Here is a 23,047-nt window from a genome sequence, read left to right as displayed (position 1 = left end):
GTGGATGGTAACTGCTGAAACTAAGAATACTTGGAGCGTTGGTGGCTTTGTGATAAACCCGTACTTTCCAGACTTCCATCCTCCTGCCAGCTGACAAGGACATCTAAAAATAATAATTGTCTAGCCGTTGCTTTCTCCATTGTGAACTGTATGTCTGGGGAGATGGAGTTCAGCAGGGGATGGAGGTCTTTCAATGCATTTCTTTTGATGATGACAACTGTGTCTTCCACGTAGGAACTCCAAAATGTAGGCATGTAGTTTTGAAATGCAAGGTGTTCTAATTCACACAGGGCAGTTTCTGCAATGAATCCTGATATTGAGGGATTCCCACAGGCACCCCTTTTATTTGTGCATCCATTTCCCTTTTGACCATGAAGAAAGTATGTTGGCAGTACTGGAGTAGCTTCATGACTTGTTGTTTGTTCAGCTTTCCAAGTATGAATTATGTGCACTTCTGGAAGAAATCCTTTGGTGGAGTTGGAAGCTTGCTCAATATGGAGAACCTCAGTAATAGAACACAACATTGTGACTAATTGGCCGTATTTAACCCATAAATTAATCCCACAAATTCAAATAGCACAATTGTATTTGCACCACCTTGCTGATTCAGTCACAACATTGGCTTGTTTTGTTTGTTGAGTAATTTGGGTTGAGATCCATTAAAAGGAAGAATAGAACATGGTTTTTGTTTTATTTATTGTTTATTTTTATTTATTTACCAGAGCTGTGTCCTACCCATCGTGTGTAGCTTTGGAAATTATAAGTGGGAAAAACAGCCCTCTGTTGCTGAATTTTGGGTGGCATTTTATACCCAAAGGTTGAAGTTATTCCTCAAGTTATTCTTTGCCTAGTGTAGCTGAGAAAATGGGTTTTCTTTAATAAGAAATATTACTTAATAAGGAGAGAAAAGCAATGAAATCATTAATTGTGCTATTGGCTATGTTAAGCAGCCATGTAGTGTATCATGCAAATTTAGAAAATTGGATTCATTGAATGTATTGAGTTAATTACAGATATCAGGCAACAAAGCCTTATTATTGTCATGACTGATGCCTTCCCACTATCTTTTGAATTTACTAATATTGCAGTTATTGAATTCTCTGGTTTCTGATCTGACAGAACTCAATAGTTGGTTGACCCTGTTAAAAGAATCAGATTTTTTTTAAAAAAAAAAAGCCTTGGTGATATTAGGATCCTTTGAATCCTGACAGTTTATATCCAAGATCTTCCATGTAACCTCTTAGAGAAGACTTCCCTAAGCAAGGAAGTTCTAACTGGTCTGTAGTTGGAAATACAACTCAAGACCTTTTCAAGCAGGGAACTGGACTAGATGACCTCCAAGGTCCCTTCCAGCTCTGGTCTGATTGATTGATTGATTTTGCTCTCCTTCTCCCCAGGATATGCAAATGTTAGTACCTGGGGTTTCGGGAGTTTGTTATCCATATGTGCATGTAAATTTAGATTTAGTTAACATCAAATATTGATGTTTATCTTACTGTAACCCAGAGTGAGAAGGATTACACCGAGTGATTTTTAAATCTATTCGATATTCTGCTGAGGTCCTGTTGACAGACACTTAAATGTGGATTTGTTATGGTCCAGTGCCTTGAAACCACTGGACGGTCCCCTGCAAAACCCTGTTTTTAAGCAGTTTTCTTTGCAGAAGGCAAAAGGTGAAAAAAAAAATCCCGATTAAATAGAAGTTGGGACGGAAGGTGGCACACAAACCAGAAAAGGTCAGAGTATTTCCTCGCTTCTCTAGATGGGCTGGGGGTAGCCATGGTAAGGAGCATCTTTGCCTAATAACAAATAGAATAGTGATGCTTGGAGCCAGTCAGAGTTAATGATCCTGATCCTTGTTCTGGCCACAAACACCTCGGCTACCATAAACGTGCTTTTATGCAATGCTAAAAAAGTTTACTTGAAATTGCAATTGATGGGAAATGTGAACAGGTTACTGACTAGTGCAGCTAAAAGCATCAAATGATAGGTTACAATAGGTACATAGGCTCTCCGGTGATTATGGACACAGAATTTAAGATGCTGGAGGCGGGAAAGAAGTGAGCAGAGGCCTCCAAACTTGGCAACTTTAAGACTTGTGGACTTCAACTCCCAAAATTCTCCTTCCTTCCTTCCTTCCTTCCTTCCTTCCTTCCATCCTTCCTTCCTTCCTTTCTTCCTTCCTTCCTATCTACCTACCTCTCTCCCCTCTTCTGCCTCCCTCCCTCCCTCCCTCCTTCCTTCCTTCCTCTACATTAGATTAGATTAACAGAGGTTTGTGTGTGTATATATATATGTGTGTGTGTGTGTGTGTGTGTCAGTGGTGGGATTCAATTTTTTTTTACTACCGGTTCTGTGGGTGTGGCTTGGAGGGCATGGCAGGAAAAGGATATCGTAAAATCTCCAGTCAGAGGTGAGATTTGCCGATTCTCCAAACTACTCAAAATTTCCACTACTGGTTCTCCAGAACTGGTCAGAACCTGCTGAATTCACCACCTCTGGTGTGTTTGTGTGTGTGTGTTTTGGACCAGTCAGCTCTTTGATGGTCCATTGTGTCTATTCCACCTGAGGTCAAAGCCTTGGCAAACCTTGCTGGTTAGACTGAGGCTTTCTCTTTGAAAGGAAATGGCCATTTGGTGACTGCCATTAGCAAGTCACTCTGTCTAGGTATGGTATTTATTTATTTATTTATTTGATTTGTATTGCTGCCTATTCTCCATGGCGACTCAAGGTGGCTTACAACATATAAAACCACCTTTTGAAAACAATAAAACTTGGTTTGTAGAGGGTCTGGATTGTCCTATAAATAGTGTGGAAACCTCACCCCATTTTCGTGGCTTGCTGGCTGGCCACTGAAGCAAAAGTTGGAGTTAAGGAGTTGCTTCCCTTGTCATTGAGAGGGTTACCATGGGAGCCAGAACGGTTTGGACCATCTCTCTTTCCCTCCTGCATAATTTGCTCACAGCACTCTAATTGCAATGGGTAAAATATATTTTACAGTGTGAAACTTCTTAGCCCACATAATTTGAAGCGCAGACTGGACTTAAATAGCATTGCACAGCCAATAGAAGTAGGTAGGTTCATGACAGCCATCCTCCAGTTGCAAACTGAAAGAGGAATATGTCAATGCAGCTGGTTTCCTGACTGGTGGCATAAATTGGAATAGATCTGCATGGCTTTGGAACTGGCAAATGAGGAGTGAAAAGCGAGGGCAGAAAGCTGAACTAAGTACAAATCCAAAAATCAATCAACCTTTTCTTTCTCCAAGGGCTCCCCTGCGTTTTATGAATATCAATTTAGCCTCATTTGCTGATTAAAGTTTATACTGTGATCATCGGATCTGAGACTTTGTAAATATCATCTTCCTGGTATTTATATTGCCAGGTGGATTCTGTTTATAGCATTTTGAGGATTTGTTTCTATTTTTTTCCTACCCTGCCAAACCTATTTCAGGTGAGAATTTTGTTCTGAATTTAGAAGATAGAAGCCAAGGTTTTCTTGTCCCCAAGTAAGAGAATAACAAAAAAAGTTGAACTTGCACAATTAGTCTTCTAATTACAGACAGAAATCAGACAAACCAAGTCTAATTTTAGGGAAAATTTCTTAAGGAAAAGTGATACCTCTAAGTAACCACTTAAATACTGGTTGGAGCTGACTGTGGATTTATGAGAATTTTGAATGTTTATAAAGGAGAGAAAGTAGGTTGAGAAAAGTCTTATTTTTCTTTTTCAAATAAAAGTTTTAACATATTGCAAACAGCGCTTTCTGCAGAAAATTGATATCTGTGTGCATATTTAAGCAAATTAGTTTGGTACATTCATCAAGTTACGCTCTGATCAATAAATTAAAATAAATTAAATTAGATCGCAAGAAGAAATATGTTATTACTGAATACCAAAATCCAAGTCAAATTATCTTTTCCTTGCAATTGAAGCACTTTCTGATATTATTAGTACCTTCATTCCACCCCACAAAGAAATTCCACATTTCGCAGATGAAATTACAAACAATATAATTCTGGAACAAATAGTATCTTCATGTCTGTGTTATATTGGCCTTTACAAAAACTTCACAGTCTTCTAGTTTTTTCATTGCTGTGCAGTATTCTGATGATGTCAAAGGAATAAGCTTCCCATGTACTAAGCTGGAAGTTAAAAAATAAAATTAAAAACTTCTCTTTCATTTAGTCAGTCTGGATATCGTGGGAGAATGTCATGTTTAATGTACCATTTAGAGGTTGTCAGATCTCCTGCTCGTTTGAGGATTAATTAAAACATGCATTTTAGCTGGTGGTTTATGTGGCATGGTACAAAATGGCAGCACTGTCTCTTGTCTGACAGCTCAAATATGGAAGCTATCAGGCCAGGTGTGCTTACACCTTTGCAGGCAACAGGCCCAAAAGAATTTTGAAAAGGTATGTCTCTAATTATTTTATGGCACCTAACATTTTCGATTGGATTTCCATGAGCCATTAAGTTTTTTGTTTTTTTTTTAATGAAGGGCCCTCATGCCACATGGAACTTTTCATAGTGAAAAATAAAAGTTGCACCTTTTCTAATAAGAAATTTAAGAAAAATCTGTTCTGGGAGCTTCATCACTGGAAGTTTTTAAGAAGCTGGACTGCCATCTGTCAGAAATGGTGTAGGGTCTCCTGCTTGGGTGGGGGGTTAGACTAGATGACCTACAAGGTCCCTTCCAACTCTGTTAATCTGTATCTGTATCTGTCTATTTATCTTCCCGTATTGGGCAAGGTTTCTAGTGATGAACGGAACATGCAGGACGTGTAAAAAGACCAACTTCATGGAGTAAAACCGATGGCTGTTTTTGGCTCCAGATAATTACAATACAACCCGTGGTGATGGTGGTGATAATAATATTGATTTGTTCTTTCTAAGTTCCTTCAGAGGGAGAATCCTTATCTCAATCCTATGAGAAATAACAGTGGGTTCTCCTCATCATTAAGAAATTTATCTACAAAGTTGTCCGGCAGCTTCAAAGATAAATGATTATTATGTGCGATGTCTCTACAATGGATAGGTTGCTTTGCAGCTTCTTTAAACCAGAACGTGGTTAAGTGTCGGTGGATATGGCTGCCTGAGGAGAATAAATAGCATTATGAGAAAAAATAAAAAAATAAAAGCAGGGCAGGCAAAGAGAGAGAGAGAGAGAGAGATAAAAGAGTAATGCCACTTTCTTTCAGATCTTTTTGAAAGGATTCCTGGGTGCCTGGGATGTTTTGAAATTTTAAAGATCCCCAGAAGGCTTTCCATTGGGGCCTTTTGAAGCCTGGATGGAAATAAAACCGAATTCTTTTTGTGAATACTTCACCCCTGTTGGTATTGCTCCTTTCATAGCAATCACCTAATGCCCCTTTTGAACTTGGCAGTCTGAAGGAGAAGAGAATTGTAAGTTTTTCTGAGTTGCCAGGGCGTTTGCCCTGCCTCTCGATGAAGCAAGAATTCAAGAAGGCTGAAGAGCTTTTCCTTCTGCTCCAAGTTAAGGAGGACCTACCAATCTTCACGATGGTCTGTTGTATCAGATGTTTCTCGTAATGGCCACACCAAGCTCTTCTTCTCTGCAGAGCTCAGCCTTCACACTGACGGATTCATCATTAGGTGCCTTTGGGTTGGTGTCAACTCTTAGCGACCATCTTGAGCTATTTTCTCCATGATGTCCTCATGATATACTCATCATCCCTTTCCACCCACCCGACTGCTGGTTATCCTCTTCTTCTGTTTCCTTCTATCTTTCCCTCTGTTAGAGCCTTTTCTAGAGCGCTAGGACTGCACACAATGTGTCTGACCTAGGATAATTTAATCAACACAAACAGCATGCAGCTGGAAGGGGCCTTGGAGGTCTTCTAGTCCCACCCCTGCTCAGGCAGGAAGCCCTATACCATTCCAGACTCTTCTTAAAAACTGTTCTGACCCAAACCTGTTTCCAAGAGAGCAAACACAAGACAAAGGCAACAGCACAACCTTTTTATGTTTCCCCTAAGAATCCTGTTTCTTCACAGATAAAAGGCTGCTTCCAACTAATTAGCTCCGACAAGAAAGAACCTTGCCAAGTTTTGGCAAGACTTCCAAAAACCAACAGAGAAGAAATAGTTTACAACACAAGAATCTTCAAATGTCCACGAGGCTGAGTTTCAAAATGTCTTTGCCTTCTGCAAAGAAGGTTTGTTTCACTTCTTGAGGGAGGGGCCATTACCTTGCAGCCTTACTCCTGAGTCACCTGTGCTGTTGTAACTGCTCTTTCCTGCAAGCAGCCCTTCGCGCATGCGCACTTGGCACAGGCTCCTCGGGAGCCTCCTCATTGCTGTTGCCAGCCCCCACATTCTCTGAAGGCAGCTCCCTAATGGTCCTGGCCCCTCATCTGAGTCCTTGCTCTCCTCAGCCATCCACACCTGCTGCCAGCTAACCACAACAAAAACCTCCAATGATGGAGCACCCACAACTTCTGAAGGCAAGTTGTTCCACTGGTTAAGTGTGGAAAACGGTCATAAGTACCATTTTTCAGTGCCATTGTAACTTTGAATGGGCACTAAATGAGCTGTTGTAAGTCGAGGACTGCCTGTATGAGAAACATGTCCTTTCATCTCCATTTCTGTGTGCTGTAAAAAGCTGGTAACTTGGCGAGCGTTGTTCTTGGCTAGAGAATTAGACTATAGCGACTAAAGAAGGCAGTCAAAAAGATAAAGCAAGTATGTGGTTTATTTTTCTGAAATACCCTCTAATCTTTTTGCTTACCTTTCTTTGAGATGTTCTTCTTTAATATATAGCTGTTTCATCGCTGTCTGGTAGTAGACAATAATTATCACAAAAAGCAACAGTTGCTCAGTTGAGAAAACCCTGAATTATTGGACATTTGGGAACAAGTTTCTAGGCCCAGTTTTTCTGCTAGAAAAATATATGAAGAAGTTATTCCTGAACATGTTGGCCTTTCAAAGAGAATTACGTTCTTTTCCTCTGAGATTCTGAATTCATTTGAGGAAGGTGCTTTTTCTCTGTCTCTTGAGGCTCCTTCACTGGATATGAATTAATGCGGTTATGGGAAATGATGGCAGCCCCAGGATGACCCTGCTTGTGTCCAGAAGTTCAAGGACAGGATTAACCAGGATTAAACTGGTTAACACTTGGGTGGAACACCCTGAGAACATCCCTTGGCTCCAAGCTAAGACTGGGACGTTGAAAAATCATCCTAGAGAAAGGCAGCATTAAATTATTTCCATATTGTTGCTAAGACAACTACAGATTCATGGAATTGCTAGGAATTGCGCTTTGCTCATAGTTACTTTTTTACCTTTCATGTCACAGAGAACTGCAACATGTAACACCAAACAATTCATCTTTTTTCTGAAAACGTGCTGTCACACATGGATTGATGGTGATTTAAAATATCATACGGGGAGAGAAGAGTGGACGATCTGAAATATCTTCAGTTCTCTTCAGCCATATTGTTCCTCCCAGTGTGCCTTCTGCTAATGATTTGTCCACAGAAAGGAAAGATGAAGCGTGGACTTTCAGAAGCAACTAACAGATAACAGATAATCAGAGTTGGAAGGGACCTTGTAGGTCATCTAGTCCAACCCCCCGCCCAAGCGGGAGACCGTACACCATTTCTGACAGATGGCAATCCAGTCTCATCTTGAAAGCCTCCAGTGACAAAGCTCCCACAACTTCCGAAGTCAACTTCTGTTTCAATGGTTGATTGTTCTCATTGTCAGAAAGTTTCTCCTTATTTCCAGATTGAATCTTTCCTTCTTCAGTTTCCATCCATTATTCCTTGTCTGACCTTCGAATGCTTTAGAAAATAGCTTGACTCCCCCTCCTCTCTGTGGCAGCCCCTCCCTCAAATATTGGGACATTGCTATCATGTCTCCCCTGGTCTTTCTCTTCACTAGACTAGCTATGCCCAGTTCCTGCAACCGTTCATCATATGTTTTAGTCCCCTAATCATCCTGGTTGCTCTTCTCTGCACTTTTTCTAGAGCCTCAGCATCTTTTTTTATAGTGTGGTAACCAAAACTGGATGCAGGACTCTAGGTGTGGCCTTACTAGGGCTTTATAGAGTGGTAGTAGTACCTTGCTTGATTGCAATTGTATCCCTCTGTTAATGCAACTCAGGATTGTATTAGCTTTTTCAGCCCCTGCTGCACGCTGCTGGCTCCTATTTAGCTGGTTGTCCACTAAGACTCCAAGATCCCCAAAACAAAATTTCCCCTTCCATTCTGTTCCAGCCAACCTTCTCCAACTCCTGGCAGAAAGCTTCTGCTCCAACCTCCATCAGCCCCAGACAGTTAGAGATGTGTGAACTGTGCCCAAAATAGCTAAGAGTCAAGAAAATCTTTTAGCTGTCCTTCTGTTGCTCCACATCTGCTGAACAGCTGGTTTGATTTGCTGATGTCCCAGAAAATGGCTGAAGTGACTCCACGGTGACCTAAAGCAATGGTTTATTTTATTTATTTATTCGTTTGTTTGTCAAGGATGCATTAGATAACAGATATAAATATAAACATGATTATGAATACATGAAATGGATACGAATAAAAGGGGAACTTTAGGACAGGGACAGTAGGCACGTTGGTGTGCATATGCACGCCCCGTACAGACCTCTTAGGAATGGGGTGAGGTCAACAGTGGATAGTCTGAGGTTAAAGTGTTTGGAGGTTTGGCGAAGAAATCACAGAGTCAGGTAGAGCATTCCAGGCGTTGACCACTCTGTTGCTGAAGTCGTATTTCTTGCAATCGAGTTTGATGTGGTTTACCTTGAGTTTGTATCTATTGTGTGCTCTCATGTATTGTTGTGGTTGAAGTTGAAGGTAGTCATTGACAGGTAGGACATTGTAATATATAATTTTATGTACTATACTTAGGTCGGACCGAAGGCGCCGTAGTTCTAGGTTGTCTAAGCCTAAAATTTCAAGTCTGGGGGCATCAGATATTCTGCTACAAGTAGAGGAATGGAGAAGTTTTCCTGTGAAATATCTCTGGACTCTCGATTGTGTTAATGTCCGATATGCAATGCGGGTTCCAGATAGGTGAGCTGTATTCGAGAATTGATCCAGCAAATGTTTTGTATGCTCTTGTTAGTAGTACAATATTACCAGAGAAAAAGCTACTCAGGATTAGGTTAACAACTCCTAATGCCTTTCTGGCTATGTAGTTGCAGTGGGCTCTAGCTTTTTTCTCAACCTTTGGTCAATGGATCCCTGGTGGGAGGTGGGCACGATATTCATCACACAGGGCCCATGAAGGCTAGAAGAAATGTTATGAATGAGCTCTTGAGTCTTGGTGGTCTGTGGCTCTGGTTTGTGGCCACAAAAGGTGCTTAATGGGTGTATGCAGCTGTAGTAAGGCAGGTAAAAAGTTGTAGAATTATTACATGGACAATGGTGACTAATTAAGGCAAAGAAAAATGAAAAGGTTCATAGGTATATTGTTTTCTTGAATATATGTTAATTTTAATACGTTTTTAAAGGCTAGGTCGATTTAGATATAATTTTAAACATTAGTGGATTGGGTATGAACTCAATAGGGGTAGGGTTGAACAGAATAGGATAGGGTTCACACATCAAATTAATCTAATGGTAGGCCAAAGTTCTGGGGCAGACTGGATTTGAAAATTTGAAATTAGATGGGGAATCTGTTTGCCAAAATGACTGCCAAGGAGATTTGCCTCTTATTTTGCCATAGTGGATTGCAAGCACTCATTTTTCCCAAATTAATTCTTTAAGATGCTTCTGGCATCCAGAATGTGGGATTTGTAACTAAATGTAGTCCAGAGATTTGTCTCTCTCACACACAGCCATGGGTACACAGAGATTTGCTAGCACTAGTAAGTCTCTAAATATGTGTTTAATTTTGGATCAATTGGAGGAAGATGTGGCTGAAGAGAAACTCAACTCCACAAGGCATTAAATGCAATGCAGAGTATTTTCAAAGCTGATCCTTCAGAGACATACATCACTTTTTCATAACCTGCTATCTCTTGAATTATTCTTTTGAACTCCCGTGTTCAAAATTTGTCACAGTGAGGCATCCTAATTTGATCTATGCAGAACAGCTTCTTCTGTTCCCAAGTGGCATAAACTAGATGGTGGAGGCTAACATAAATAACAGAATAACAGAGTTGGAAGGGACCTTGGAGGTCTTCTAGTCCAACCCACTGTCCCTATAGCATTTCGGACAAATGGTTGTCCAATCTCTTCTTAAAAACTTTCTACGAGGTGAAAAAAAAGATAATAGGTTGCAACAAAGAGGTGTTTTGTTTTTTTTTTAATCTATTGGATCACAATTTTATGTGATTGCTAAGCTCCTTGGACTTATTTCCCCTCACTGCAGTGGGAGTTGTACACATGCAGGCAGCTGCTCTGTACTAAACAAACCCCAGAAAAAAATAAAATAAAAATGAAGTGGAACTTCAAAACAGTTCATATAATCTGTAGCTTTGGGGGAAAAGATGGTTTATTGCACCGTTCTCCCGGGCCTTCTTCGAAAAGCAGATTAATTGTAAAAGAATTATCTCAGAGAGAAATCATTGGGGCAACATTAGAGGATAAGGGATTGCTCCATTTACCTCTTCTACCCGCTCTCAGAATCAGAATAAGGAGGGGAGGGGAATCATTTTTACAATGCAAACCGTTGATTTGCAGCTAGATGGTTCTTCTCTCTATGCGCAGCAGAGAAACAGGCCCAGAACAGAAGGGATGGAAAGCAGGCGTGGAACAAAATTCCAAAGAGAAAACTTGTAGAATTCCAGAGCAGTTTGGGATTTTTTTTCTGTCTTGCTTAGCAACAGAGATTTGTGGTCATAATTCTGGGCTGAGCTGTGGTCATAACTTGAGGAATACCTATATTGCCATCTAGTTCTGGTTTGGGTTCAACTCTCTGTTTTTCATGCTCCTAGTCCACAGGAGGGGCAGGGAGGAGAGAAGCCATTAGTCATTTATTTATTTATTTTCCTTATTTCTCCTCTGTCTTCCAATGGTGCCCAATATCAAAAAGCTATAAGAAATGAAGGAGGCTTTGCATGGTAAAAATATAATGTAAATTAAAAGAGATTCACCAGCCGTAGAAAGCAGTTAAGAGAAAAACAACAACAAATAATCATTTTAAATAAATGGATAGTTTGCAAGTCTCCTAAATGACTTTGAAAGACTGTGCTGAAATTAATGGACATGGTTCATCTTACAACTCCAAGAAGTGAATAACAAATACAGGTGAAACTCAAAAAATTAGAATATTGTGCAAAAGTTCATTTATTTCAGTAATGCAACTTAAAAGGTGAACTTAATACATGAGATAGACTCATTACATGCAAAGCAAGATAGTTCAAACCGTGATTTATCTCAATTGAGATGATTATGGCTTACAGCTCATGAAAACCCCAAATCTCAGAAAATTAGAATATTACATGCAATCAATAAAACAAGGATTGTACATAGAACAATATCGGTCCTCTGAAAAGTATAAGCATGCATATGTACTCAGTACTTGGTTTGGAACCCTTTTGTAGCAATTACTGTCTCAATACGGCGTGGCATGGAAGCTATCAGCCTGTGGCACTGCTGAGGTGTTATGGAAGACCAGGATGCTTCTATAGCGGCCTTCAGCTCTTCTGCATTGTTCAGTCTCATGTCTCTCATTTTCCTCTTGGCAATGCCCCATAGATTCTCTATGGAGTTCAGATCAGGCGAGTTTGCTGGCCAATCAAGCACAGTAATCCCACGGTCATTGAACCAGGTTTTGGTGCTTTTGGCAGTGTGGGCAGGTGCCAAGTCCTGCTGGAAAATGAAGTCAGCATCCCCATAAAGCTCGTCTGTGGAAGGAAGCATGAGTGCTGCAAAATCTCCTGGTAGACGGCTGCTTTGACCCTGGACTTAAGGAAGCACAGTGGACCAACACCAGCAGATGACATGGCTCCCCAAATCAACACAAACTGTGGAAACTTCACACTGGACTTCAAGCACCTTGCAGTGTGTACCTCTCCATTCTTCCTCCAGACTCTGGGTCTTTGGTTTCCAAATGAGATGCAAAAGTTGCTGTCATCAGAAAAGAGGACTTTGGACCACTGAGCAACAGACCAGGTCTGTTTTCTTTAGCCCAGGTAAGACACTTCTGATGTTGTTTGTTGTTCAGGAGCGGCTGGACAAGAGGAATACGACTTATGAAGTCCATGTCCAGGATCTGCCTCTGTGTGGTGGCTCTTGATGCACTGACTCCAGCCTCAGTCCATTCCTTGTGAAAGTCCCCAATACTTTTGAATGGCCTTTTCCTGACAATCCTCTCCAGGCCGCGGTCATCCCTGCTGCTTGTGCACCTTTTTCTTCCACACCTTTCCCTTCCACATAACTTTCTATTAATGTGCTTTGATACAGCACTTTAAGAACATCCAACTTCTTTTGCAATTACTTTTTGAGGCTTTCCCTCCTTATGAAGGGTGTCAATGATGGTTTTCTGCACAACTGTCAGGTCAGCAGTCTTTCCCATGATTGTGATTCCTACTGAACCAGACTGAGAGACCATTTAAAGTCCCAGGAACACTTTGCAGGTGTTACGGCTTAATTAGGTGATTAGAGTGGGACACTTTGAGCCTAGAATATTGAACCTTTTCACAATATTCTAATTTTCTGAGATTGTGGGTTTGGGGTTTTCATGAGCTATGCTTAAGCCATAATCATCTCAATTATGACACATCACACCTTGAACTATCTTGCTTTGCATATAATGAGTCTATCTCATATATTAGGTTCACCTTTTAAGTTGCATTACTGAAATAAATGAACTTTTGCGCGATATTCTAATTTTTTGAGTTTCACCTGTATAATTAACAAGCTCAATACCCGTGCTTTGCTACGAAACTTAAGTTTAGTTTTTGGGGAGGAAAATAAGGGGGAAAAATGTTCCTCTGCCACCCAGCATCCATGGGTATTCATCTGGCTAGCATCCTGTCAGTGTGGGTGAGAGTTGAGGGAAACCAAACCAGTGTTTGCTGTGTGAGCAAGAAGGAGACAGCAAGGAGCCTGGGTGTGGCTTAGCTCAACTGTTCTGTACTAAAGCTGTTTGCTGCTGTGAAAGTGAAAGTGAAACAGAAACTCCTCTGCTTGTGTTTTGCCTTTGGAAGAGATTTCTTTCCAGGTGGGGAGGGAGAGTAGAACTCCTTAGCATCAGAGCATAACCATAACCATAACCATAATATATGAATAAATACTAATGCTCTGATGGTCATTTCAAAAAAAAATTTCTTAGTGAGCCTCTAAAAGCCAAGAGGTGCCAAATTTCAAGTTTGTAGGCTTTATGGTTCTGGAGATTTTGTGATGTGTGAGGGGTATTTTGCTTCTATAGAGGGAGAGATTAAAATATACATTTAAACTATAAATACAGAAACTAAAAGAAAAAAAATCTCTGTATAATATAACAATTTGCAGCACAGCAATAACACTGTCATTTTTGAAATATGTTGCCCAAGGATCATTTTTATGTATATTTTATTCAAATCAATTTAAACTACAGGAAAAGGTGGACAGATTTACACAGTGGCGTCTTGGTCATTTTTCAAGATCACATTGATGTCAGATTTGCGCTGTGTTTGTGCTCTAGGATTAAGTAGATTAAATCTGGGTGTTTTTGTGGGTGTTGCAATCCTTCAGATAGAATGCAAAAATTCATAATGGAAAGAAAATTTGATTTCGGGAGAGTTAAGAGGCTGAATTCAGAATGGCTGTTTAGAACAAGGGAACTGATGGAGTGATACTCTGCTTAATGAAAATAAACCAACTGAACCATGGAAAAGTTAATGGGGAAAGACCAAGATAACAGCCAGGAAAACAGCAGGGGCTGAATTAAGTAAAATACTAGAATTAAGCACAAAGTTAGGAAAACAACACATTGTAACGTCTTTCTTTACACAAAGACAGACATGAACGTTGGCTTCTTGTAAATAGATTTTATACTTTTGGATGGATCTCAGTTTGACACAGAAAACAGCTTCTTAAAGGCTGGGCATCTTTGCAAATGAGTTAGTCCCTTAGCAAGTTGCAATAGCACTTAGACTTATATACCGCTTTATAGCGCTTTATAGCAGAGGTGGGTATTCAGCAGGTTCTGACCAGTTCTGGAAAACTGGTAGCGGAAATTTTGAGTAGTTCAGAGAACCAGCAAATGCCACCTCTAACCAGAGATTTTACAGTACCCTTCCCCTGCCCCACCCACCAAGCCATGCCCACAGAACCGGTAGTAAAAAAAGTTGAATAGCCCCCTCTAAGCAGTTTATAGGGACGCAGTAGCTCAGGGGCTAAAACGCTGAGCTTGTTGATCAGAAAGGTCGACAGTTCAGCGGTTCGAATCCTAGCACCACGTAATGGAGTGAGCTCCCATTCCTGGTCCCAGCTTCTGCCAACCTGGCAGTTCGAAAGCATGTAAAAAAATGCAAGTAGAAAAATAGGGAGCCCTTTGGTGGGAAGGGAACAGTATTCCATGCGCCTTTCGGCGTTTAGTCCTGCCGGCCACATGACCACGGAGACATCTTCAGACAGCGCTGGCTTTGTAACAGAGATGAACACCGCCCCCTAGAGCCAGAAACGACTGGCATGTATGTGCGAGGGGAACCTTTACTTTTACCTATAGATGTTTTAGAAGTACTTATGCGTGTCTTCTGTGGTTCAGCTCTCACCAGTTCAGCTCTCCAGGTTGTGGTTTCTTATGGAACTTTTCACAGCCCCAAAGGCCAAGTTAGGGCCTGAACTTGCTGGCATCAATCTTTTATCACACTGTTAGTTAGAACTCAAGGAGATTCATGACCAGCAGGAATGGAATTGTGGAATTCACTGCAAGAAATTTGTGTGGGCAGCTTTCAGTGGAGCCTGGACAGGTTAATAGAAAAATCAGATTATCAGGGTTTCATCAGATAGTGGTGTCCTTGAATACTTCCCATCTGTAAGGTCCCTGAGTAACCTGGAATGTTGACTTAGATGGACCTAGAACCAGAGCCAACCTAAATTCAGATAACAGTCCTGTTTCAGTAACAATCTGTCATATATCACTTCCAAAATCTTTCATTAGTCATATCAATTTTATTAGTTATTCCCATCTTATATTCATAACAGTGTTTCCTATTTTGGTGATGATTATGGGCTAGGAAATTAGTGTGATAAACATTCTATCCATGGTCTAAATGTTTAAATCTAGTCCCTCCAAATTCACTATTCTTCTAATCTATATTTTTTAAAGTGCTGTCCAAGCAATAAACAGCTTTCAGTTATAAATTCAAAATGTCTTGGCATTTGTGGATTAACAAAATAAGCACCCCTTTTCTAGACTCTATGGTGGCTCTGCTCTGTTGGCTCTGCTCCGTTAACATTGGACTTCAGGTTTTTCCTCCATTTTTTAAAAAATCCACAGCGTAACATGTTATTAATTATTTGAGAGTAGACAATTGGATCATCAATGTTTAATTCTTCCAAAATATATGTTTATCTGACTTAATTTAGGAGAGCCACAGTAGGGCAGAAAGGAAAGTTTAAAAAGAATCGTGGTTAAAAACGTTCTTGGTGCTCTCTGAGCTTGCTTGTTTTCTTGCAGACATTTCATTAATGGTTGAGGACTGTGGTCTAAGCCACACTTAGTGATGGAGTGTAAGATCCCCATAAAGATGGGTCATTTTTAGGTAGTAAAATCAGATTAGTAAGATCTCCATCACAGCTATCAGGATACATTAACTCCAACTTTCTGTGTCTTTGGAGTCCATAACAAGAACCAAATCCCTTCCAGCTCTGTTATTCTATTATTCTGTTATTATTATTGCACGCTCTCTCTCCCTCTCTCTTTCCCTTTCCCTCTCTGTGTCTGAGTCTAAAGCTGAGTTAACGAGTAATGCTTTCCAAATCTTTTTTTTTTTTTGAGAAACATTGAACTGTTAATTCAATTTCTCACTCTCTCTCACTCAAGTTCATTTTTATTTCTCTTTATTTGAAAACATTTCAGTGACTTGCACAATTTTGCTGCAGGGAAGGATAAACATAATTGGTAGCTGAAATTGTTAGCGAATGTTAGTCTGAAAATGTAGCGGTAGCAAGTATAGTAAAGATGACTCCATCTGTTTACAATTTGCTTGGCAGATCTATTCAAATAAATATAGAAATATACATTTTATATTATCTCTCTAATGACCACATCTGGTGTTTACCCATCTCAACAACTTTAAAATGTGTGAACTTCAGAATGCTGATGTCCTGTTGTAAATAGCAATAAAAATAATATCTAGTAGCTGTTGGAGCTGAAAACCTTCAGAAAAGTAGAAGACCACACAGAGCGTCACTTGGAGTTTTGTGGTCAAGATACGGCAACCTTAGTGGAAACAGATTTCCTCCTAGGTGCTAAGAATTATAGTTCTGTCTGGGACCTGAGATTTCTTTAGATGATTTTTCTACCTGGAACTCATAAGAGTGTTGATGCTGGATGGAAGTTGATGGTCCTGCCTTGTAGGTAGACATATGTGTCAGTCAGCATCTTCAGTGATGGTTGAGGTCAGAAGTAAAACATGGCTTTCCTGGGCCAATTCCAGTTAGACCGAGGCTGTTCTTTGGAAAGTTGGGCTAAAATAGGAGTTGGGAGGCAATTTCTCCCCAACATTGCTAAACCTCAGCAGTCCAAATGACCAGACTTAATATGGGAGTCATTATCTCCTAAAGGTTCTTGCTAGAAATAGCCCTTCCTGTGTGGGTCAATGATCTACCTGATATAATGAGAAAGCTCTCTTCCCTGTGAGCTGAAACAATATCTCTGTATCCCTGGTCACAAAAGAAATTGACCAATTGCTCCCCTGTTTCACAGGTTTGTTTCTGCACTGAGGAAACACCTGAAAATCAAGCATGAATTCTGGAGACTTCATGAATGCTGTCATTTAATTATATATATATTTTTTAGCCACAATATGGAATGAATTTGTTTGTTTAACTTTCCAGGTTACAATCCGTGTGGGTTTTAGGGTGGACTTAACATCATCCACTTCTTCTTAGCTTCTCAACTCAACTCATACAGGTTCTGTAATAGTTAACATAACAGCTTCTGTAACAGTTAAAAGAAACAGTTTAGTTTCTATTCATTCAGCATTTTTTTTCATTTTATTAAATGCTTTAAAGTGAAACAAAAGACGTACCTGTTACGCAGTAGTCCTTCTGATGTCAAGAAGCTTATTTTCTGGAGTATCAAATCGTCAGGCTTCAAATGCAAATGCATAAATCTTGTGATATTGTTTGAGAGAACCAGAAAGTACAACCATCTTCATCAGGGTTTCATGCTGGATTTGGGGTCCATGAAATAATCTTATTTCACTAACATAGCAGCTATAAAATGATCTTCTCGATGCCACCTGGAATTTGAAGACAGTTTGCCCAACTGCCACCCTATTGTATCAAATAAACAGTTGCCTGTAGAGTAGCTTGTAAGGAAAGTTAGCGCCCTTTGTGTTTTAAGATCTGGTGGCAAACGCTTCACTATTTGTTTATTTAGAATCGTACTTTCAAAGGTTAGCTTCTAAACATCCTGTGTGAGGATCCCCTATTAGGTAGCTTCAGTTTCCCAGGCAACTAAATATCCACAATGATGCTTTGCTATTAGCTCTGAGCTGCTAGTAGAGAAGGGAGGAACCAAAATAAAAAGAGAGAGAGAGAGAGAGAGACAGATTGTTCCCAGATGTTCAGCTATTACTTCAAGGTGGATCGCATTCTACAAAGGGCGTTTTTGGGATGACCTCTTGGACCTTATGGCTGTGCTGGAATGGGCTGGTGAGCGAACGGATTATCCTATCAAGCCAGAGACTTTAATCTGGCTGCTACTTCTGGACTCCGTTAGGGTCGATCGAAGACATTCACCTCCCTGTCAGTCAACTCCTCCTCGGTCGTCTTCCTTCTCTTTCCCTTTGCTTTCCTCCACTTTTCCTCTCCGAGGCTCTCCACCTCTCAAAGGGGCTCCATGGCTTCACTCGGAAGTCCAGGCACAATATGACTTCTTTCCTCCATAGCTGGGGTAGGGCATGACTTGAAGCATCATGAACTTGGAAGGACTTGAGATGATAGCTGTGCTGGTTATGATTGTCCTCTTTGTGAAAGTGCTGGAACAATTTGGGCTCATCGATTCTGGCTTTGAAGGTAAGGGGCATGGCTCCTAAAAATAACGGTGGGTTTTCTGAATCTCGAAGGGTATCTGTGAAGAGAACTTTTCATATATATATATTTTTAATCTGCTCCTCCTCCAAGGAATTTTTCAGACTGGATATTCAAGTGTTGCTGTCTTCTTGTACGTCTTGAAGAAAGCCCTGTGACAGGAGATGTTCTCAAGGGCTTTGAAGGAAGGGGGTGTGGTGAGAAGAGAAGAGAACTTTGGCTAAGATCCTCGCTAGCTGTGCACAAATACTTGTGTAAGATTTGGATTAACAGGAATGTGTTATGTTGGGTAATGAGAGAGGAAGGATGGGGAAAAGCAGAGGTTTGAACTGTGCTCTACTTTAACAAACATAATATTCCAGGGAAGTAAAGGTTTTGTAGAATTATTCTATCAATAGGTTGGGGGGAAATTCTTTTCACAGTTAAGAGTTTGAGGTATTTCTGGGTGCATCCGACTTTTTATCTCTTTCCAAGAATTCATGCTTTGAGGGGGGGGAATCATTTAGATTTTAGAAAAATACTCCTTTTTTCCTGTTGTTTTTCAAGTTGTAAAACAGCTCAAAAACATCTGTGCTTTTAATATATGCAGAGAATCATCAGAGTATGGAAATTACCTTGAAAGATGGATTTTGTCACATTTTTCAAAGTTCTTAGTACAGGTCCCTGGATACCATTTAAGAATATATCTCTTTGACTTGCCTCTGTATGGATTGTAGCTCTGAATGACACACCAAGATCTTGTGGTCCATCTAAATGACAGCTTCCAATTTTAACTGCTCAAAACAAAACTGGCAAAATGTAAATTTCTCCGTGTGGTTGGGGTTGTCCATTTATATAACCTTTCAAGAAAAGATTATAACTCTTACAAGAGTAAACATGTGAATTATTCATATTAACTTATGGAAAAAAATGCTCTCAGTGCAGTTTTTGTTTGTTTGTTGAGTTTTGAACATTTAGGAAAGCTACAAAAAAGGCATAATGATCAGCTACATCTTAGGGACGATGATGCTTCCTCATGGTCGTGAAAAATGGTCATAAGTCACTTTTTTTCAGTGCCCTTGCAAAATTCAAATAGTCAGGACTACTTATTGCCACTCAACATCAATCCTCTACTTTTCCGTGTCCCCCGATTAGTTTGCCTAAGCTTAGACAAGGAGTTGTTGGAGGAACCAGCTGTCCGATATCTCTGTTGGCTTCCATTTCTGCCATAACAAGCCCTTCTTTCATTTTGTAGGAAAATGTTGGTGGTACAGGACCATATTTAGACCATGGAAATTCTGAACTAGGGGTGAGCAGTTGCGATCTCTTTCTCAGTCTTGACAATTTTAAGATATATGGCTGGGGAATTCTGGGAGTTGAAGTCCACACATCTTGAAGTTGCTAAGGTTTAGAAACTCCGCTCTACAGATGTATGTCTGTGGAGATTCTCGGTCATCCAAGTCGTGGTTGTCCCAAAGGTGCTTTTTCAAGAGGCAGAGTTGAAGAAGCTTCTTGGATGAGAAGCGAAAGGTCTTCAAAGAAAAACCAGAAAGTCCAGCTGCCTCTTGAAAAAAAAAAAGCACTTTTGGGACTCTGTAGAGACCTTCTCCCTTGCTGTGTTCTTGGTAGCATCCAAAATTCATGCAAGTGTGATTCAATGATGTAACAAGTGGAGGGAAAAGTGCAGTTAAACCCATGAGTTCTTTGATAAGAAAACATTTTGGTGTTTTTGCAAGGAAATGATTTGCAAAGAAATCACCCTATGATTCTTGATCCTTGACGAATGTATCTTTCCTTTTATGTACACTGAGAGCATTCGCACCGAGACTAATTCCTCGTGTGTCCAATCACACTTGGCCAATATAGAATTCTATCTATTCTAAAACTACATGGAGATGTTATATTTATTGCAGACAAATGTATTTTCTTCTGGAGTCCAGAAAGTTGCAGTACTACTCTAGAGTTGAGTTACGTTAGAATTACAAAGCATTTTTTTTCTAATATATCTTTCTAATACTTCATTACATGGGGTTCTATTAATAGGCTAACAAACAGGTCATGTCTGAGCGAGACAGAGAAGGGAATTAACCAGCACTTAGTCCCAAATGCAAGAAAAAGGATTAATGGGGAAAAATGTTTAAAGGTTGAATGCTTTTCCTTTGTTTTAATGGGGTAGTTTGAAGGCCTTTCAGCAGGAGAACGGCTTCAAAATGAAACATGCCCAATCATTATAATATCAAAAGCTACTCGGTCAATCCTCAATCCGGTATACTCCACCTATCCAGTCCCCAACTTGCAAGCATTTAGAATAGAATAGAATAGAATAACAGAGTTGGAAGGAACCTTGAGGTCCTCTAGTCCAACCCCTGCCTAGGCAGGAAACCCTGCACCACTTCGGACAAAAGGTTATCCAACATCTTCTTAAAAACTTCCAATGTTGGAAGGTTTTTTTTTTAGCAACCACTTGAAGTTGCAAGTGGTAATGGAAAAAAAAAGTGACATGACAGTTTTTTTAACCCTTATATGAAGTTGTCGCCTCCCCATGGCCACCAGATCACAATTTGGGCGCTTGGCAACCACCAACATGTATTTATGATGCTCGTGTGGTTTCCTCTTTGGAATCCCTTTGTGGTTTCCAAAAAGTAAATTCAATGGGCAAAGCCAGAATTGTTTGGTGACTACAGGATTCACTCAGGAGTGGGATTCAAAAATCCCAGCAATCGGTTCGCAGCCCAGTTGCTGGGTGGGCGTGGCCATTGTGGGCGTGGCCTACCAGAACTTTCAGGAGGGCCGTTTTTCACTTTCTCCAGAGTCCCGAGGCTTCCCTCAGGCCTCTGAGAAGGCGAAAATGGCCTCCCCTGGGCTCTGGAGGCCCTCTGGAAGGCAGAAACAGGGTTGTTTCTACACTTCCAGAAGCCCCATTTTCCCCCCTCCCAGAGCCTCTGCTCAGACCCTGATGGTGGTACCTCCATCAACAATGGGCCACGTGGAGACTCCTGGGAGGGGTGGGGTAGAGTAGGCGAGGGCAACTGGTCAGTTCAAATACCGGTTCAGTGAACCAGATGCAAATTTAACACCCAGTTCGCCCGAACTGGTCCGAACCGGTAGAATCCCACCCCTGGATTCACTTGTTCAATTGTGACAAAAAGATGGTGGCAAAACGAATGTGAAATGGGGTGCAGCTCACTTAAGTGACTTCGTTTAGCTGCACAAGTTGCTTGTAAGTCAAGAACCACTTGGATAAAGAATGAAATAACGCCTATCCTTTAGACTGCAAATTATCTGGATGGCCATTAGATGGCAACCCACACATTTAAAAGACTCTGCAACTCTTTGTGGAAATAAATACAAAGGATGTGTGTAATTATCAGCATGTCAAGCAACCTCAAGGAACTGCAAGACGATTCTTCATTATTTCATCCTGATTTAAAGAGAGGTATATAAATGTCTGCAGACATTCTGCTTTGATGCACCCAGTTGGACTGAATGTCTAAGGAGTTTCTCCATCATCCAGGTCTTGGTTGTCCCAAAGGTGCTTTTTCAAGAGGCAACTGGACTTAATCTTTGTTTTTTTCTTTGAAGATGTTTTGATTCTCACCCAAGAAGCTTCTTTAACTCTGTGAAGAATCTTCTTGGATGAGAAGAGCTAAAGAAGCTTCTTGGATGAGAAGCGAAACATCTTCAAAGAAAAACCAAGAAGTCCAATTGCTCTTGAAAAAAGCACCTTGGGGATAGTGAGACTGCCCTGTGGCATACAGGGAACCCTATCTTCTGAAAGGTGATGACAGTCATATGGAAGTTATACTATGGAATCATAGAATCATATGTTTGGAAGGGGTCTTAGAGAGTGTCTAGTCCAACAGCCTGTCCAAGGCAGGAGCCCTTATGCAATTCCAGACAAATGGTTGTCCAGTGTTTCTTCAGAACCTTCGGTGATGGAGCACCCACAACTCCAGGAGGCCATTGATAAACAGTTGTCGCTGTCAGGAAAGTCTTTCTTGCTTCCAGCTCCTTTCAACAAGCTTCCACCCATTGCTTCTTGCCTTCACTCAGGCGTTTTGGAGAATAAGTCAACCCCCTCTTCCCCGTGATAGTCCTTCAAGTATTGGAGAGGTCTCCAAACTTAGCAACTTGAAGACTTGTGGTCTTCAACTCCCAGAATTCTCCAGCCAGCATAGCTGATAGTTGAAGTCCACAAGTCTTAAAGCTGCCAAGTTTGGGAACCCCTGCCTAAGATGTTCCTCATACAATTTAGCCTCAAGGTCCCTTATCCTTTTTGTTGCTCTTCTCTAGCCTTCTTTCTAGGGTCTCTTGTATTGTGATGACCAGAAGTGAACACATTATTTCAAGTTCGTGCAGTATGGTGTGGTATTAAGACTTCTTCTGTTCTTGATGCGATGACAGCCTAGGATTGTGCTGGCTTTTTGGCAATGCAGTCACTTTTTTGGCCAGACAACTTTTGGCACCACACACTAAGAATGCTATACCTCTCATTTCCTTTCTTGACCACATCATAAATGACACCATTCGACAACATTTAGGTGTGGCACTAATTCTAGAGAAGATGAGAGAAGGCCAGCTCCGCTGGCATGGACACGTCCTGAGAGTAGCACTTTCCACCATGGCCAAGACTGCCTACCAACTAGAAGTCATGGCTGGCGACCATGTGGGCATCCAAACAGAGATGGCAAGATGCCATCAACAAAGATATGCAAGCCACAGGCCTGTGCCCTGGAGACACAGCTGACCATGCAAAGTGGCGTTCCATGATCCAAAATGCCGATCCTGCACCTAGTGCACCTAATGCACCTAGTGCACACTAGGAAGAAGATACTAAGAATGCTAAAAAGTAAAGGTTCCCCTTGCACAAACATGCTACTCATTTCTGGCTCTAGGGGGCGGTGCT

The 23,047-nt window shown here is 40.8% G+C and overlaps 1 protein-coding gene across 4 annotated transcripts in view; it reads left to right on the top strand.

Moving 5' to 3' along the window:
• KCNIP4 (potassium voltage-gated channel interacting protein 4) overlaps positions 1 to 23,047 on the top strand; it is a 267,695-nt gene that overhangs the window by 115,827 nt on the left and 128,821 nt on the right. The window contains exon 1 of one of the 4 annotated variants that reach the window (XM_026699756.2): positions 17,824 to 18,147. The exons of the other annotated variants lie outside the window; for them this stretch is intronic. Within the exon in view, the coding sequence (XP_026555541.1) occupies positions 18,048 to 18,147 (100 nt within the window). The 5' untranslated portion in view covers positions 17,824 to 18,047. Of the gene's footprint in view, positions 1 to 17,823; positions 18,148 to 23,047 lie in introns of those variants that run through there. 4 annotated transcript variants of the gene reach the window in all.

Source organism: Pseudonaja textilis, chromosome 6 (assembly GCF_049901715.1).
Source record: "Pseudonaja textilis isolate UNSWEBS1 chromosome 6, rPseTex1.2, whole genome shotgun sequence".
Taxonomy (NCBI): domain Eukaryota; kingdom Metazoa; phylum Chordata; class Lepidosauria; order Squamata; family Elapidae; genus Pseudonaja; species Pseudonaja textilis.
The sequence above is the reverse complement of the archived record's forward strand: the minus strand, read 5'-3'. Positions and strand labels throughout refer to the sequence as shown.